The sequence below is a fragment of the Platalea leucorodia genome, assembly GCF_965183815.1.
Source record: "Platalea leucorodia genome assembly, chromosome: Z".
Classification (NCBI taxonomy): Eukaryota; Metazoa; Chordata; class Aves; order Pelecaniformes; family Threskiornithidae; genus Platalea; species Platalea leucorodia.
In genome coordinates this window covers 38620894-38637024 of record NC_138858.1, presented here as the reverse complement: position 1 = coordinate 38637024, position 16131 = coordinate 38620894, and the positions used below count along the sequence as shown (strand labels likewise).

The 16131-nt window shown below is 41.2% G+C and overlaps 1 protein-coding gene across 5 annotated transcripts in view; it reads right to left on the bottom strand.

The window, feature by feature from the left end:
- Positions 1 to 16131, bottom strand: part of FOCAD (focadhesin) — a 122574-nt gene that overhangs the window by 14095 nt on the left and 92348 nt on the right. For all 5 annotated transcript variants that reach the window (XM_082335502.1, XM_082335503.1, XM_082335505.1 and 2 more), the window contains exons 26-34: positions 15817 to 15925; positions 15193 to 15309; positions 13093 to 13331; positions 11315 to 11404; positions 4306 to 4453; positions 2299 to 2418; positions 1219 to 1341; positions 488 to 565; positions 30 to 101 (exon numbers count right to left, since the gene is read on the bottom strand). In XM_082335502.1, the coding sequence (XP_082191628.1) occupies positions 30 to 101; positions 488 to 565; positions 1219 to 1341; positions 2299 to 2418; positions 4306 to 4453; positions 11315 to 11404; positions 13093 to 13331; positions 15193 to 15309; positions 15817 to 15925 (1096 nt within the window). The remainder of the gene's footprint in view (positions 1 to 29; positions 102 to 487; positions 566 to 1218; positions 1342 to 2298; positions 2419 to 4305; positions 4454 to 11314; positions 11405 to 13092; positions 13332 to 15192; positions 15310 to 15816; positions 15926 to 16131) is intronic.

The following is a 16131-nucleotide window of genomic DNA, read 5'->3' as shown; positions in this document are numbered from 1 at the left end:
AAAGCAGGAAACAGAGGCTACCTTCTTACCTGTGTAAGGGTTCTGATGACTTCATTCAGCTTACTTTGAAACTGGGAGGACTGAATACTCTCAGATTTCAGCTACCAGAGAAAAAGAAAAAAAAATAATTTTATAAGGGAAAAAAAGAAAAAACAAAACAGAGAACAAGTGCTGAAAAGACAGATTAAATTTGCATACATGCCTTTTTGTGGGGGAGTGACGCAGAAAAGGAGAAAGTCTACATGGCTGTAAACTCTTCCCCAATGGCACTGCACATGGGCCATATGATGGGAAAATGGAACAGACCCCATTTTACACATTGTAATTCTATCCTGCTTGGTTCATACCCAACATGATTCACCACTGCAAAAATGCGATGCCCTGGTATGTAACCACTGCTGTAACAGCGCAGGGGATGTCATTCCATCTTGCCTTCTAGCCAAATTTCTAGAAGAGATGAAGGTACCATTTGCTTGCATGTTCTCACCTGTATCATGCCTCCTTCAGAGCCCGCCAGTGCAACCAGCCCACTGACAGCAGCCAGACGCTGCATTGTTGGAGAACCCTGGAAGCGTAGTTCAGGATTGGTGAGTCAATGCGGTCACACAACACCACTGTAGGACAAAACACTTGCTTCTTCCAACTCAAAAACCGTGACTGCTATCACTTGTACATCTCTCATCCCAACAACCTTTTCAGGTCAGACTCCAGCATACACTGTTTCTTATTGATACTTACCTTCAGCTGCAATCTTAATGTGTAAGTTTAGAGTTTGATTTCAAACACACTATTTTTGTTACAATGAGATAAATTAAAATTATTATAACAATTGAGGCGCTATAATCACCATTCTGTTAGCCCAATTTTGATAAGTAGCACCTAATTTCACAAGGCATCTTCATTTAATAACCTAGATTTTATCCTTGGATATTGTTCCAAATTAGTAAAGACGTCCAAATTAAGATCTCATTGAGACAAGCATTTCTCATAAATCATCCAAGCAGAAGAGAAACATTTTCTTTTTCCTTTAGCAAACAGCCCTAAGATATATTTTTGCTTCCAAATATCAAACAGCATGTTCACATAGTCCTAACTTTTCCCAGTATCACTCCTGCAGAAGCAAGGAAAATTATGTCCCTACTGTTCATTTAAAATCACGTCCCACCCCCCCCCCCCCCAAAAAAAAACAACCCAGGGTATGAATTCAAACTCCTGTACCTCTGCAAGCACAATTTTTATCCAGGCTGGCATTAGTCTGTTACTCAGGTCTTCGGCTTTGCCATGACCACAAGCTGACAATCCATGTACCACTGCACCTAGAGCTAAAGCAAAACCGTGGGTCTGTAAGGTGAAGAAGACGCATTAAAAAACAGGTCTTCCAAAGGATTATGTATTCTCTTTAATACTTATTATTGAAACATTACTTAAATATTTATTATTTCCCAATAATTATAACTAATGCCTTTGTCTAAAATACCGGATGCTTTCTTATTTCAAGTATTTTCTCATGTCAAGTGACAAAGGATTTTCCAAGATTAAATACTGATCTTTGGCACATAGATTGCTCTGGAGCCTTTATTTTAGAGCAGACTTTCTGATACGAAGATAAAAAGCTGTAGCAAAAGTAGTTTGTCTGGACTTCCTATTTTCCAGCTAAATATTCTAAACAGTTGATTAGTGTAATAGCAGGCTTTGATTCAAAATGGTTGCCTTTTTTTTTTTTTTTCTTTTTTTTTCTCCCCTCCCTTTTCTTCTGGCAAACATTTAACAAAAAATAACATGCACTGAAATATGGAGATTGTTTTTGGCATTTTTAGAGTGTAACCCTAGGACACTAGGGATGAAGCAGACACCTGGAGGAAGCTATGGATGTGGTCCGGCACTGTCTGGAGGCTAAGGGAAAGCAAAAATTCAGAAGAGCACAGTAGATGTATTTTCCTACTAGGAAAAGGAATCTAAAGAAACGCGTTATAAAAGAGACAAAAATTGGCAGGATGCAGGGACTAAAGACACGAAGAACTCAAAAATATCAACTTCTCTTCTAAATGCAATCAAGCATATAAAATCTGTTTTTATTTCACTGTCTGGTAATTGCTATACACCTGTAGACAATGCATCAATGGATTAAGTGGTAGTCTTGGTAATTGCACAGTATGCACAACACGCTCAATGTTAGTTACTGCTGAGAGTAGATCAATATAATTTTCTTGGAGTTACAGTCTGGGTAAAGCAATATTCAATATTAAACAGGTAAGAGAAAACCAGAACTGAAGCAAAGCCCAAACACTGAATTATGACCTGCTGATTATTTTCCACTAAGGTCCGTAGCTTGTTCATGGCCTCCTCAGCCTCAGCTGCTTCTATGATTCCAACACTGAAAGCAGAGACACAGGAACAGGCCACAGAATAGGCAAGTACCTGAAAAAAAAAAAATTATTTAACTCTGTTAACCAGTGTCTGATCAAATTCACTGTAGCAATGTGTCAGCATGATAAAAAAGCCATGACATTTTCAATTTATACTTTCAGATGTTTGTTCCCTCTCTGAAAGATTCTTCACTGATGCTAACATTAAACAAATACAACTAAAGCCTGGAAGTACTTCTGGTTTTACGTAGCTCAAACTCCTGATCTTCCACACAAATGTAGTTATTCTTCTCAACACAAGTATCTGATCTTTATTTATGTGAACATACACAGCATGCTGTGATTCCATCAGGGCTACAAGCAGGTCCACAAGGCCAGAAGAGGAGCATGTAGTAGAACTGTCTCCCACACACAGTGCATGACACTAGCCTCGTGTCCTTGCAGAAGGATTCACAAGTGACACTGCTCTTCTGTTCTTCAGCGTTAGACACGGAGAACAAGGAAATGAAGTCTTTCAGCAAGGCAACTGTGCCAACTGTTTAACCTCCTTTGTACCAAAGCTAAGCAACAGAACAACACATGACTGTAAGGGAAGTAGAGAACACCTAGCTACTGTGCAGGATTCACAACAATTTGACTTGGAGCAAGTAATGCTCAGATTGTACCTCTTGCTGCAGCAGGCCAAAGTTACCTCCCAAGTACAGGATTATACCCCAGCCATTTATAGCTCTGAGAGTGCCTCTTGTGCACCTTATAAATATAGCAGTATTCATCCTAGGGTGCTGGCCAAATTTTACTCATGTAATTATCTGTACAATTCCTTACAGAGATTTTAATTGAAAAGAGTAGGTTTTGCTTCTCATCCCAAACTATCTCACGACGTTAAACAGCTGCTGCCTTCCATCTCAGAAGTTGCTGTATTGAACCCAGTTTAAGTTCAGTAAAGCACTTCGAGATCTCTGGGGAGAGAGAAATGATTTCATAGCTGTAAGTCATTTTAATGCATGAACCATAAACTGCAAAAGGCTAATCCCCAACATACATGTACTGCCAAAAAAATTAAACTCCATAAAAAAAGACCTTTAATAAAGAGCTTTCAGAGCAGTACCAAGAGGGGAAAGAGAATACTACTACGAATATCTGCTAACTCCCTTAGAAAAACAGAGGATTATGCAACTCAGCTGTTCAGCTGCTGTAGGCTTACATACATCAGGTACAGGATTACTTTTTTGTGCAAAACACTTTCTTATTCTGATTCTTGTTTTCTGTTGTAAACTCTTCCGATTTCATCAGTTTTCTTTCTCAAGTTTTACCTCAACAAGGTTATAGACTTAGTGCATGGACCACGTCAAAACTTGGGAGGATAGATCTTGGCAAAACAAATTGAAATGCATGCTCAAATTTAGAAGAGCTCAGTTAAAGTCTTCAAAACATAGAGAACAGCAAATGGGACCATAGCAGCATTCACAAATGCAAGATTCACATCAGCCAGTGACAGCAGCTTTTGAAGAAGGAAACAGAAGGCATACTGAAGGAGGAAATATTAGAATTAAGGTTATCTCAGAGTAATGTGCTGTCTGCTTTCTAGTAGATCAGATAAGCACTAAACAATTGTATATAAGAGAGACCCATATCCACAGTTACTCAGGACCCAACTTTCAACAATTTAATTTGAGGTTAAGGAATTAAATGAGGACTTTAAAGAATGACGACTGTTACCTTTTCAGGCAGTTTCTTAATATTTGTGCAGCATCACAGGTGATTCTATTATTATTATAGGTTTCTTCAGCAGATATAAAACCATATATTGTGAAACAAATAATAGAAACAAAACATTCCAGTACTACAGATACAAAGCTTCAGTAAAAAGTCTACAGTTATTAAAGCGAGGCAAGAAAGTAAAAGGAAGACTTAAGATTTGTGATAAAATAGGTCATACCTCCTGGACCCATCTGCTTTGGTCCTCACTGCTGTCCAGGTATTTGCAGAGTTTTCGCAATGAAGCAGAAACATGCACTCGTGATTCTGTTTGGCTACTGTGACTCATAAGTGAAAGAACAAGTCCGACTCCCAAAATACATCCAGTGCTTAAAGAGAAGATAGAAGAAAAAGGATTAAGTATGCTATGGCTGCTCTTAACTCTCTTTTTACCCCAACACGGGTTGCTGTGCAAGAAGACCTCTTGGCCTTGCCTGACAACTAGCCCTGTGGATAATTACTTACCACAGTCAATTTTACAAATGGTTTTCATTTCACAGATAGGTGATTCTCTTCAGGAGACACAGGATGAAAGAAGAGCATCAGAAGAAAATGTGCATTTAAAATAGTAAATCCTACACATACAGCCTTATTATTCCTTCTGCCCCTGAAGAACCAATAGCCCCACCAACGAGCACATCAACTAGTATGAAGGAAGTATGGATCCAAACTTCTATATCTGATTTATACTGATATCCCAAACTCCAATATCCCAGTTAAACGTACTAATTGCAGGTCCACTGGCTGTGTTAGGGTCTGTTGCTCTCGGACTCCTGCAAGAGGTGTTCCAGTGGCTAAGACGGCTGTACAGCTTAAGGTATTCACCTGCACTTCTGAACATGAGTGTCAGGTATACATTCTAACCCATATGTATTAAAATATGCATACGCAACAGTGGACCAGCTTCAATAGGGCAGACGTAACCAGCACAACTAACAGTTTGATGGTGAGGATACTTAAAGTTGTAACAAGAAGAACATAGCTTCAAAGTACATAATTTAATAGGGCAGGTGGCATGAACGGCTTCACAGTCTCTGCCTCTTTTTCAGATTTGACCAGAAATTCCACTCTGGACCAGAGAACTCTTAGTAAATTCAGCACCTGTGCTCCCATAACAAGTTTCAGCTTCCACAGGTCATCAGTCATAATACTGTAAAGTTTGTCAGAAAATTCCCAAACAGTTCTGGTTGCCATCATGAGATTCTAAAAGCACAGCAGATAGTCACTGCTCTGAAGGTGATCTCTCACTGGTACACATACACAATAGCTTAAAGAAGCAGCTCTTATCTGAAGATTTTTTTCCCATCACACATCTCCACAGGCATGCCAATGACAGACACTGCACATAGTGAGCAGTCAGATGAACGTAGCTAGGATCTCAGGCATTCCTCTATCCAACTTAAAAATGGGAGGAGTTACTGCTTTTACTCAGCTAAGTAAAAAAGAAACTTTGAGGATAACTTCAGTCATATTTATAAGCTAATGTTTTTCAGTAACTGAGGAAGAAGATGATGAGCATGGCTAGAAGACTTGGAGTGATGTCTTGGCAGTGGTGTCTTCTTTTTCCAGCAAATAAGATGAAACAAACCTTTGGAATCAACATTTTTAAGTAACTAGCATATCTGAATCCATGAACAGCCAATAAAATACGGACATGGCTTACACACAAGAGTTCTGTACACAATTTTACACTATTGCTTGTTGACAAAAACACACAGAAAGAAAACAAAGTTCCTAATAAGAGCTACAATTTTTTATGTTGCTGACTCTTACCAAAGACCGAAAACATAAGTGGGGGCTGAAGCAAGAGTAAAACTTCACTCCCCCTGCTCCCCTTTTTGTAACTAGCAATTGTTTTCACTTGGCCACCCTTTGATCTACATAAAATTAATATTTAAGTGCACTTCATCCACGCGATATCTCTGATTTCCCAGCATGTTTTAAGTGTTTTACTGCCAGTGCATCAGACATACTGCACTACTGTCATGACTCATCTTTGAATCTCCTGTCATTTATCTCAATAATGTAACTTGGCTGTGTACAGGGCAGCACAGTCCATCACATCACAGAATGAAGGACTTCATGAACAAATCATGGAACAAAATAAAAGGTTTGTATTTTAGGATGAAGGAAAACTGATATTTTCATAATACTGAGGTCAGTGGACTTCAACAGGTTTCTGTAGAACAATGTAAGTTTGATGACAGTTTTGATCGAAAATGCGTTAAAGTCAAATCAAACAGCTACTGACCTTGCAAAAGACTCCAAAAAAAGCAAGTCAGTTTAACACTCCACACAGCAATTTAAAGGAATACTACTATATATTTTAAGTTTCATAACAATTGGCTCTTTACAACATCTTTACTCAACATGTATCAGCGTTCATCATTTCCTCAGTATTTCTCCAATATTTATTCTTACAGATGCAAGCTAGTTCTGCCATGCAATAACTTTATACAAAAAAAACATATTTGCAAAGGTCTTGTAGAATTCATCCTCAGTATGGGAAATGTAACAAGGCAAGCCAGAAAGCTCTACTGCCCCTTGGTATTCTCAAAAAATTTTTCCATGCAAACTTTTCAAAAGGTCAGAGCTAACCCAATCTTCAACACACGTTTTTCGCTGTTTGCAGGAAGATGGGAGGGGGGTGGGGGGAAGGGGTAAGTAAAACCTTCCAATACAGGGACCATATGTATTGCTATGTTTGCTACACATATGCTGTACTGCTAAACAGGAACCCTGCCTTTGATTTTATTTATTTATTCATTTATTTATTTATTTTTTTCCCCAGCACACTCACTGAGGTTGATCTGACAAAAAATCTATTGAATATAATCTACATGAATAACTGGAAAGTTAACAGCCATGAATGTACATGCTTGCTGAACCCATGCTCTATGTAAGTTAGGCTTGGGAGAAAAAATGAGCTGTTAAATAGCTTCTGTAATCAATAAGTGACAAAACCTAGTAGCATAAAGAACTGTCTAAATCACCTGTCATGCACATTTTCCATACATGTGTATACTGAAAAGTGGTGTGTCAGTATACTTTAAAAATACACTTATTTCAGTTCCTAACATAAGCGCAGATTTAAGGTCCACTCACAGATCTCTTGGTAACGCTCCACTTAAAACCAGGAGTAACTACAAAGCTCCTAAGGCTCTGCAATCTATGAAACTCTGTTTCAGTTAAAAACTGAAGAAGCATCATACTAACATGCTTAACCATCTGAAATGTTTTTTCCCCTTTAAAAGATTATGAGTTTCACTTTTGATTTTCTTTCCTGAGTGGTTACGACAGATAAAAGAGTACTGATTTATAAGCGTTATTCACAGTGACCTGTTCTGAGAGCAAACTTTAAGTTTAGAGTACTTTCTGCAACTTACACAGACATAGAGATTCTTATGGAACATAAGTGGACTCTCACCAAGCTAAAGAGAAATATTCTTACTGCTTACTGAAAACAACTGTTTTCTTCATTCCTCTTACCTCTCCCCGCCTCCGCCCCCCCAGTTTTAAAAAGAGAATTCTCCTAATTAAATGAAGAAAATTACATATAAACCCAATGTTCCTGTCAAGGCCAACATCAGTGAAGCGTGGTTGCGTGAGCTACAGTTTGCATAGCACACGCATTGATAAACCACTTTCTTATCTAGACACTCAAGGTAGAAAAACAAAAACAAAACAAAAATTCAGCAAAAACCTCTCTTTCTCAATAACATCCTTCAGTGTGTGATACGTCTCAGTTAACACCCTGGAAGATCATAGAATGCTTTGGGATGGAAGCTACCTTTCAGGGTCATCTAGTCCATCCCCCCCGCAATTGGCAGGGACATCTACAACTAGGTCAGCTTGCTCAGAGCCCCATCCAGCCTGACCATGAATGCTTCCAAGGACGCTGCATCTACCACCTCTCTGGGCAACCCGTTCCAGTGTTTCACCACCCTCATTGTGAAAATTTTTTTTCTTGTGTTTAGTCTAAATCTACCCTCCTTTAGTTTAAAACCATTACCCCTTGTCCTGTTGCAGCAGGCCTTGCTAAGAAGACTACCCAAGGCCGCAATAAGGTCTCCCTGGAGCCTTCTCTTCTCCAGGCTGAACAACCCCAAATCCTTCAGCCTTTCCTCACAGCAGAGGTGTTCCATCCCTCTGATCATCTTTGTGGCCCTCCTCTGGACCCGCTCCAACAGGTCCATGTCTTTCCTGTGCTGAGGACTCCAGAGCTGGACACCGTGCTCCCAGGTGGGGTCTCACCAGAGCAGAGCAGAGGGGCAGAATCACCTCCCTCGCCCTGCTGGCCACGCTTCTTTTGACGCAGCCCAGGATACGGGTGGCTTTCTGGGCTGCGAGAGCACATTGCCGGCTCATGTCCAGCTTTTCGTCCACCAGTACCCCCAAGTCCTTCTCCTCAGGGCTGCTCTCAACCCCTTCATCCCCCAGCCTGTACTGATACCAGGGATTTCCCCGACCCAGGTGCAGGCCCTTGCACTTGTCCTTGTGAACCTCATGAGGTTCACACAGGCCCATTTCTCCAGCCTGTCCAGGCCCCTCTGGGTGGCAGAAGTGCGCTACTGAGCAGAAGAGCACATGCTCCAAAACCACCCGGGGGCCGCCGCACCGCCCAAGTCCGCAGCCGGGCGGCAGGGCGCGGGGGGGCCGGCAGGGTGCGGCGGCCCCCGCGCCCCGCTAGGGGGCAGCATGAGCCCGGGGAGCGGCGGCCCGCAGAGCTGCCGGCGGCCCGCAGGGCGACGGGCCGGCGGCGGGAGCCCTCCCGGCCCTACCCAGCCTCGGAGCTGCAGGAGCGGGTATGGTTACTGCTGGCCGTCAGAAAAAAGGGAACTCCGTCCTCCCACATCCGTACCGCATAATACACCCACTCTCAAAAAACGTGGAACCTCTTTTAAGGCAAAAAGAGAATCGCCAGTTTAGCGTGGGTGAAAAGGTCAGTGTAACGCTTACAGCCCGCGGTTGGCTGTGCCTATCACACCAGATGAAAAGGCTGGAAAGGCTCGTGCTTTGGAATACCAGTTTAAAAGCGGACAAATGCCAAACTTGGACGACTCTGCAACATTTACAGCTTTACATTACTTCTTTGCTCACAGAGTACTCACACTAGACATCAACTTACCATTGACCTTTAAAAAATGTAGCTGTTACGCCCAGCATAAAAAACTACCCACTCTTCAATCTTACCTCTCCTGCTTGCCATTGTTTCGTATTCTTCTGGCAACCTCTGGCTGCCAGGGAAGTCTAGTTTGGCTTTGCTGTGAGGCATTTATCTCCAGCTAACGGGCTGCACAAGCAAGCAGCAACAGGTGTAACGAAGCGATGCAGCTGATCCCCACGCACCACGTGTCTCACCCTCTGCCGCTCAAGAGGCAACCCAAATCCTAACTAAGCTACACGGGTTCACAGCCCAATGGTATGTGACTGTGACCCCTCACAGCTTCTCGAAGGGCCACTGGAGAAGGGGAGGGCAAAGGCAAACAGGAATTACTGCTCTGTTTCCTTTGAATGGTGAATAGCTGGTCAGAATAATGTTCAAAATCAAATAAAACCCTATGCACCCACACTGAGGCACTCAAGATACTGCAGTTTCTTCCCTGATTTAAAATGGAAATTACTACTGTGGAAGACACATACTACCATGTTCTGTTGTTTAATGGCAATTGACATGTGTTTTATTGTTCAATTATTCCAGGTTTGCGAATACTAGTAATTGTGCAATACCTTTCAATAATTTCATGCCCTGCTGGTGGGCTGCTCCTCTCTTTGGGACACCTGAAGCATAACCTCAGTTGGTTAAATGAAGCATATTTGCTTTACTCAGTATTCAACACGCCATCCACAGCTGTTAAATTAACAGCCTGGCTCTCCCAGAGATAAATAAGCCATGCGAGGCAGCTGCTCCTAGAGCTCCCACTGTATTGTACACACACACACATTCCAGTAACCAGCTCCAAGGCAGAAGCAGCTACACTTTACTGAACACCTTGGCAACCACCCAAGAGCACCAAGAAAGGACTTTCAAAAACATCTTTCATTAATGAACATGTGCAGGTAAGATGAGCAACCCAGTGCCTAGAATTGCTGGTATCTTCCCAATGCCTGTGAGCAAGACTGTGTGGTTCTCTATACATGCCCAAGGTTTTAACTTGGGGGTTGGCAGGGATTAGCAGTGGTGGTCACTGCTTCTTTTCACCTCACACTAGGGACTGTATGGAAAAAACTGTGTGTATGCGTGTTAGATATATGCACATATGCATAAACTTATATATGTTCACATATGAAGTATATATATATATATATATATTTATTTATGGACCCACTTAGAAGAGATGGTACACAGAGGAATAAACCAGCAGGAACATCCTGAAACTCAACAAGCACCAACTCACAGTCCTGCACCTGGCAACAGACAGGCTGGGACCAGAGGGGCTGGGCATCAGCTCCTGGGGACAGCCTTGGTCGCTGGAGGGCAGCAAGCTGAGCCGAGGCCAGACATGAACCCAGACAGCAATGAGGGCCAGGAGTATGCAGGCAGCACGACCAGGACACAGCCACTAGAGCCAGGGGAAGGATCAACCCTCCACTCCGTGCTCACCAACACACGTGAAATATTGCTCTGAATGCAGGAAAGACACCAACAAAACTGGAACAAGTTCATGGGAGGCTACGGAGGCAGTGAGGCTGGAGCCCTGAGAGCAGAGGCTGTGGGACCACAGCTGGTTCATCTGTAAGAAGGGATGGCTTTGGGGGCACCCAGCAGCATCTCCAGCACTGACAGGAAAGGATTCAGATCTAGCTGGGCTCCTGCATTGTGGGAGGCCGAGAGGCAGCAGGCACAAGCTGAAACATCAGACATTCACATAGAGATAAGGACAGACCAAAAGTGGAGCCAAGGCCCAGAGACGCTGTGCTATCTCCAGTCTTGGGGGTTTCAAACCCTGACTGTAAAGCCTTGGGCAATATCGTCCAAGTCCACAGCTGTCTGTTTTGGGGAGGGATGTGGACCTCTGAAGGTCCTTGCCAGCCAGCACAAGTTGGTGATTCTACGGAAGTACTCAGAACAGGCTGTCTCCTTATCTTATCCTTATAATCTTCTGTGTAGAATTAAGGAATAAAAGCATGAATTAAGAAGGTGGAGCTCAAAATAAAACGGAATACCATCAGTAATGAAGGAAACTCACTTGTACTCCAGACTGGTGTCAAAGCAGCAGTCTTCCAGTGCATCCAGGGACTTCATTAGAACTAAGTTCATCTGCTGACCAGGTACATCACTACAAAACCAAAACAAAACAGAAAAAAAAATCCAAAACACAGCTCTGCTTTTTAAATCATATAGGATATTAAACCTCCTGCTAAGACTGAACGTGCCAGTAAATAGAGTTCCTTTCTTGCTGTAACAGGTTCTCATACTAGTCTGTAAGCAATAACTATATGACTGGTCATTTGTATCACATTCATATAAACATACTTGTATCCAAATAATAAAAACATATTCAGACCTTAACTGGCAACCATTATTGCTACAATACCCAGAAAGAAACCCAGCACCCAGGATTTGTAAAACATGTCTGACAGTAGGAGAAGGATACTGATAGAACATGATCTCAGCTAGACCGATACCTATTTATAAGCTGAAAATTCATGTAATTTTAAGATATTAGCTCCATAAATCTCTCTCTCCATCTCTTTGCCCAACTTATTGATAAAAAAGGAAGCATTTACATCTCACTCCAAAGACATCACAGGGACTCCCCTCTTACAAAAGATGTACACAGTTTTCTTAATGAACTGGACATCTTTAATGCAAACTAACTCTATGATTTGGTATTAGCTATAGCTACATCCCTACAAGTTTTGCTGTTGTTGCAAGTCAATGCTTGGAAGAATGTGTGAGATTAAGCTTTGAAATGATGCAGGGCAGTGGAAGAGTAAAAACTGATATAGTCCATAAGAAATTTTTAGATAAATTTATTAATTTCAACACACCCCCATCAACCAACAAACACCCCAAAACCCAAAATAAAGGTTCACATACTCCAAAATACCAACCTGATCTAACGTCCTTCTCTTTAAGAGCCTTTTAGTGCTTGTGTGTAGCTCAGTTGTCACCACTGACTAATGACCCAGAGACAGTCCATCTCCAAATTACGTGACTGAGTCAGAGGCAGCAAGGCAGCAAGACACCAAAGCACGAAGGTGAGAACAGAGCAATGCTGCACAGTGCTTTAACAACGGCAGGTGTGTTGGAAACGTTAGCTTCACTGAGCAGATAAACAATTGGCAGCCAAATCTGTTTGATACCTGGGCTTGTCCACCAATTGAACATTTATTATGGGTATACAGGCAGACAGAATCCCTAGCAGTCAAGAAGCTGGAGGAGTCTAAAGCCAAACCTACTTAATTATTGGAATCATTGGAAATTTGCAACTGAGGCCAACATTTCTGTAACGGGGGCATTTTCTATGAACTTCAGAACATCTCTTTGCTGCCAACACAGCTGTAACTGCATGCCTTAAAGACAGCCCATTACACTACTTCTGTTGTAGCTCCATCCCCATATGCGTAACTCACATGATGTAAGTGGACATGATCCAGTGTCCAGAGCACCACTTAGAAAGAACAAGAACTGTGAATTGTTTTACAATTAAGTCTCTTACGGCAGCTAGTCCCCTTTAAAAGCATATGTGTGACTCTTCTAGCTGACTGCTTTGCATATGTACCTTAGGATATTATGAAAATCAATCATTCATTCTGAAAGAATGGCGAAATATCCAGGATAACACAGGGTGTTGGTGGTAAAGACTGATTAAAAAACACATCTTTTAAGAAACATTGCAAAGCCCCTCAAGAATCATTTGCCTATGACTTGTAAATACTTTAATTCCCCAGAACTTAAGGCCACATGCAGGAAAAAGAAGGAAGTTATTTGCACAGCTACATTACTTATGGTAATCCTTACCTGACTTTTTCTTCATACAAACGTGAGATAAACATCCCCAAACCAAGGCCCATGTGGATTTGAACAGCTTGAGACTCATCAGCGTTTGGTTTCCCAGGTAACCTGTCAGTCAACATATTCAGGACCTCCTCAACCTTCTCCTTGCATGATACAATGAAAACTGGCACCAGGAGAGACAAAGCAGTGGCTGCACAGGAACGAGCTATAATACTAGCAGTATTTTCACCCGAATAGGATTTCTAGAAAAACATAAAAAAAGAATTTTTTTTTCTTTTCCTCTTGAGGGAGGAAAATAAAATTCCTTTCCAGATAGTAACACTCAGCACTTCAGGAATTTAAAATAAATACCTATACAGCAAACAGCAGCACAGCTGTATTGCAACTTGGCAATAAACAGTATTTCATGGAATTGCCTATGGTAACTTTTCCATTTGCCTTACCTTGCAAGCAGCATAAAACGAGGGTAACTCAGGGTATAATTTCGAAGTGTAAATAAGATTGTTAAGTATAAAACTGTAAACAAACGATAAGACAGGACGCAACTAGAATCTAATAGCTAGTCTGCATGTAAATACATTGGTCTATTTTAGTTTTCACCTTCGCTGTTAAAATATCCAGCAGCGTGATCAGAAGGACAAACAGAAACCAGCTATGATGTTGATGTACTCTGTAATTATAACACACTAAGAATTTAGTGAGTTAGAAAAAGCACTACCTTAAAAGCATCACACCTAGGATGACAAAATGTCATGAGATCTTGCAAGATAATCAGTACAGATGCTTTGTAGAATAAAGGTCCCTTACAAAGGTTTTTAATTCCTTTCCATTTTGAAAGGTAAAATCCATACAGATACCTCTACTTATAAAGCAATGGACTAATTGTAAGTAATAGCCTAAATGTATATTTATCAACTTCCACATGCAACTCTGAAAAGAAAAAGAAAAAAATCCCATGAGGATGCAAGGGCCTTTGCAAGACAATGATTTCTATTGTGTGCCTTAGAATTTTACAAGCATAAGACCTTAATTTTTTTTTTTTTTTTTAAACAGAGTGAATTTTAGAAATTTTAGAAAAACATTGTCACGTTGTTCCACCTCAAAACCACCTTTTTTAAACAGCATTATTTTCAAAGGCAGGAGTCACAGAACAATTTGGCAAGAACTGCTAGTGTCAACCAACTAGATGAATCTCCTTACATCTAACCAGGCTAGCATTTATTTAACACTACATTTCATTTGGTGATCTATGTCCCCTATCAGTGATGACAGGGATCACATGCTGGAGCTGACTCAGGTCCATCAGTAATTTTCAGCTTTTTGATGCTAACATCTGACTGCTGGATTAAATGCAGTTCATGAATGTAATTTATGAACTTCTGGTTAGAAAACAGAATACGTTAGCAGGCTGGTATTTGGCCTTGTAGGACCCAAGTTCCCTTCTGCATGCATGACACAAAGAATCTCCAACCTGGTTGTTTTGACCACAGATAGTAAAGAATTAGCAATACTTATTCCTTCAGGTCTATACTGAGCTTTCAGTCCGTCTCCAGGTCCTACTTAAGAACACCCTGGTACTTATATGGCTTGAGAATTTCAGGCTGGTTATCACACTGCGAGCACATATGATACAACTTCTACTGGCCCTGAGGGGTTCAAGAGGTACTGTAAAATAAGAATCACTGGCTCCATAACTATTAGATCTTGAGAAAGTATGCATTTCAGAGCCCTAAGGAATTGTGTCAGAATCACTCAAGAGTTTGACAGTGTAGTCTGAGGAGAGTCTGTTCATGTTAAAAGGGTTTGTTTTGTACAGACATGCTGAATATTCTGGGTTTTGAAGGTTTTTTTTCTTTTTAAAATTTCCTTTATTCATGTATCCTCACATGTGGTTTTTACTATTTTGGTAATAAAAGACAAATACTCAAGGCAAACCCATATATAAGCAGAAAATACAATGAAAGAAAAAACAAAAGCAAGAAAAGTTTTGATTCTCCTGTATTACAACTACTACTGGGCAAACAGAACCAGGGAAGTCCACACTAAGAACTCCAGGTATGAAATACAGATATATTCTCTTGCTTTTAACACCACAAAACATACCTGGTAGAACCATGGGAAGACTTGACCTTTAGGGTGATAGCGGCTATTCACAATACTGAAGAGGGTCTCTGTGACCATAGAAATCCAGTGTTTTGTGGGAAGAAAATCAGGTTCAGTCTGCAAAAATCAAACCCAAATATTCATTGTTACTTTTTCTTAAATCAGGTCCTACCTGAACAGAAGCTCAGCAGCTGATGTTCCAGCTATGATCCATTAGGAATGAGATTATTTTGTCATTCTTTTGTACAGCAAGTAGCATGATTTACTTGCCAATGCTGACCCTCCAGACACTACTTTTCATCAGGTACTATTCAGCGAATGTAAATACAATGAGAAAAGAGGCTGGCTGGCTTTCAGTGTCCACTACACCTCTATCTGATCTGTCAAAACCAACAAATAAATGTGTTAGTCATTATGTTTCTTGTGAGAAGGCACCTACCCACTCTGACTGCTTTTGCATAGATCACACACCAGCTACCAGATGGCATTCACTGAGGAGGGTGAAATTTGAACTTCGAAATGTGAAGTATTTCACAGCCACTTACCAGTCCCCCGAAACACCTGGTCACATTGCTTCATTATATTCCACTAAAAGTAGAGAATGTCTCTCCCACATTGACTCACCTCAGGCATCCCTTCAGTGTCTGAGGAAAGGCTGCTTTCGTATTTGGCTACAGCAACTGCAAGAGCAGTTAAGGCAAAAATAGAGTTTCCTTTCACCACTGGGCTGTCTCTGGACAGAAAAAGGCAAACAGTTAAGAAGCCTAATAGAGATGCAGGCAACAAAACATGTATCTCAGTGCAGGAAAGTTATGATACAGGTGGTCCACGAGGGAAGGCCTTTGCACCTAGCAACTTTATTGGGCTGTCTTCTAGCTCAGCAAAAGTCTATCGCGTTTCATCTTCAGTAATTAGAGAACGAATGGGGGAGAGAAATGT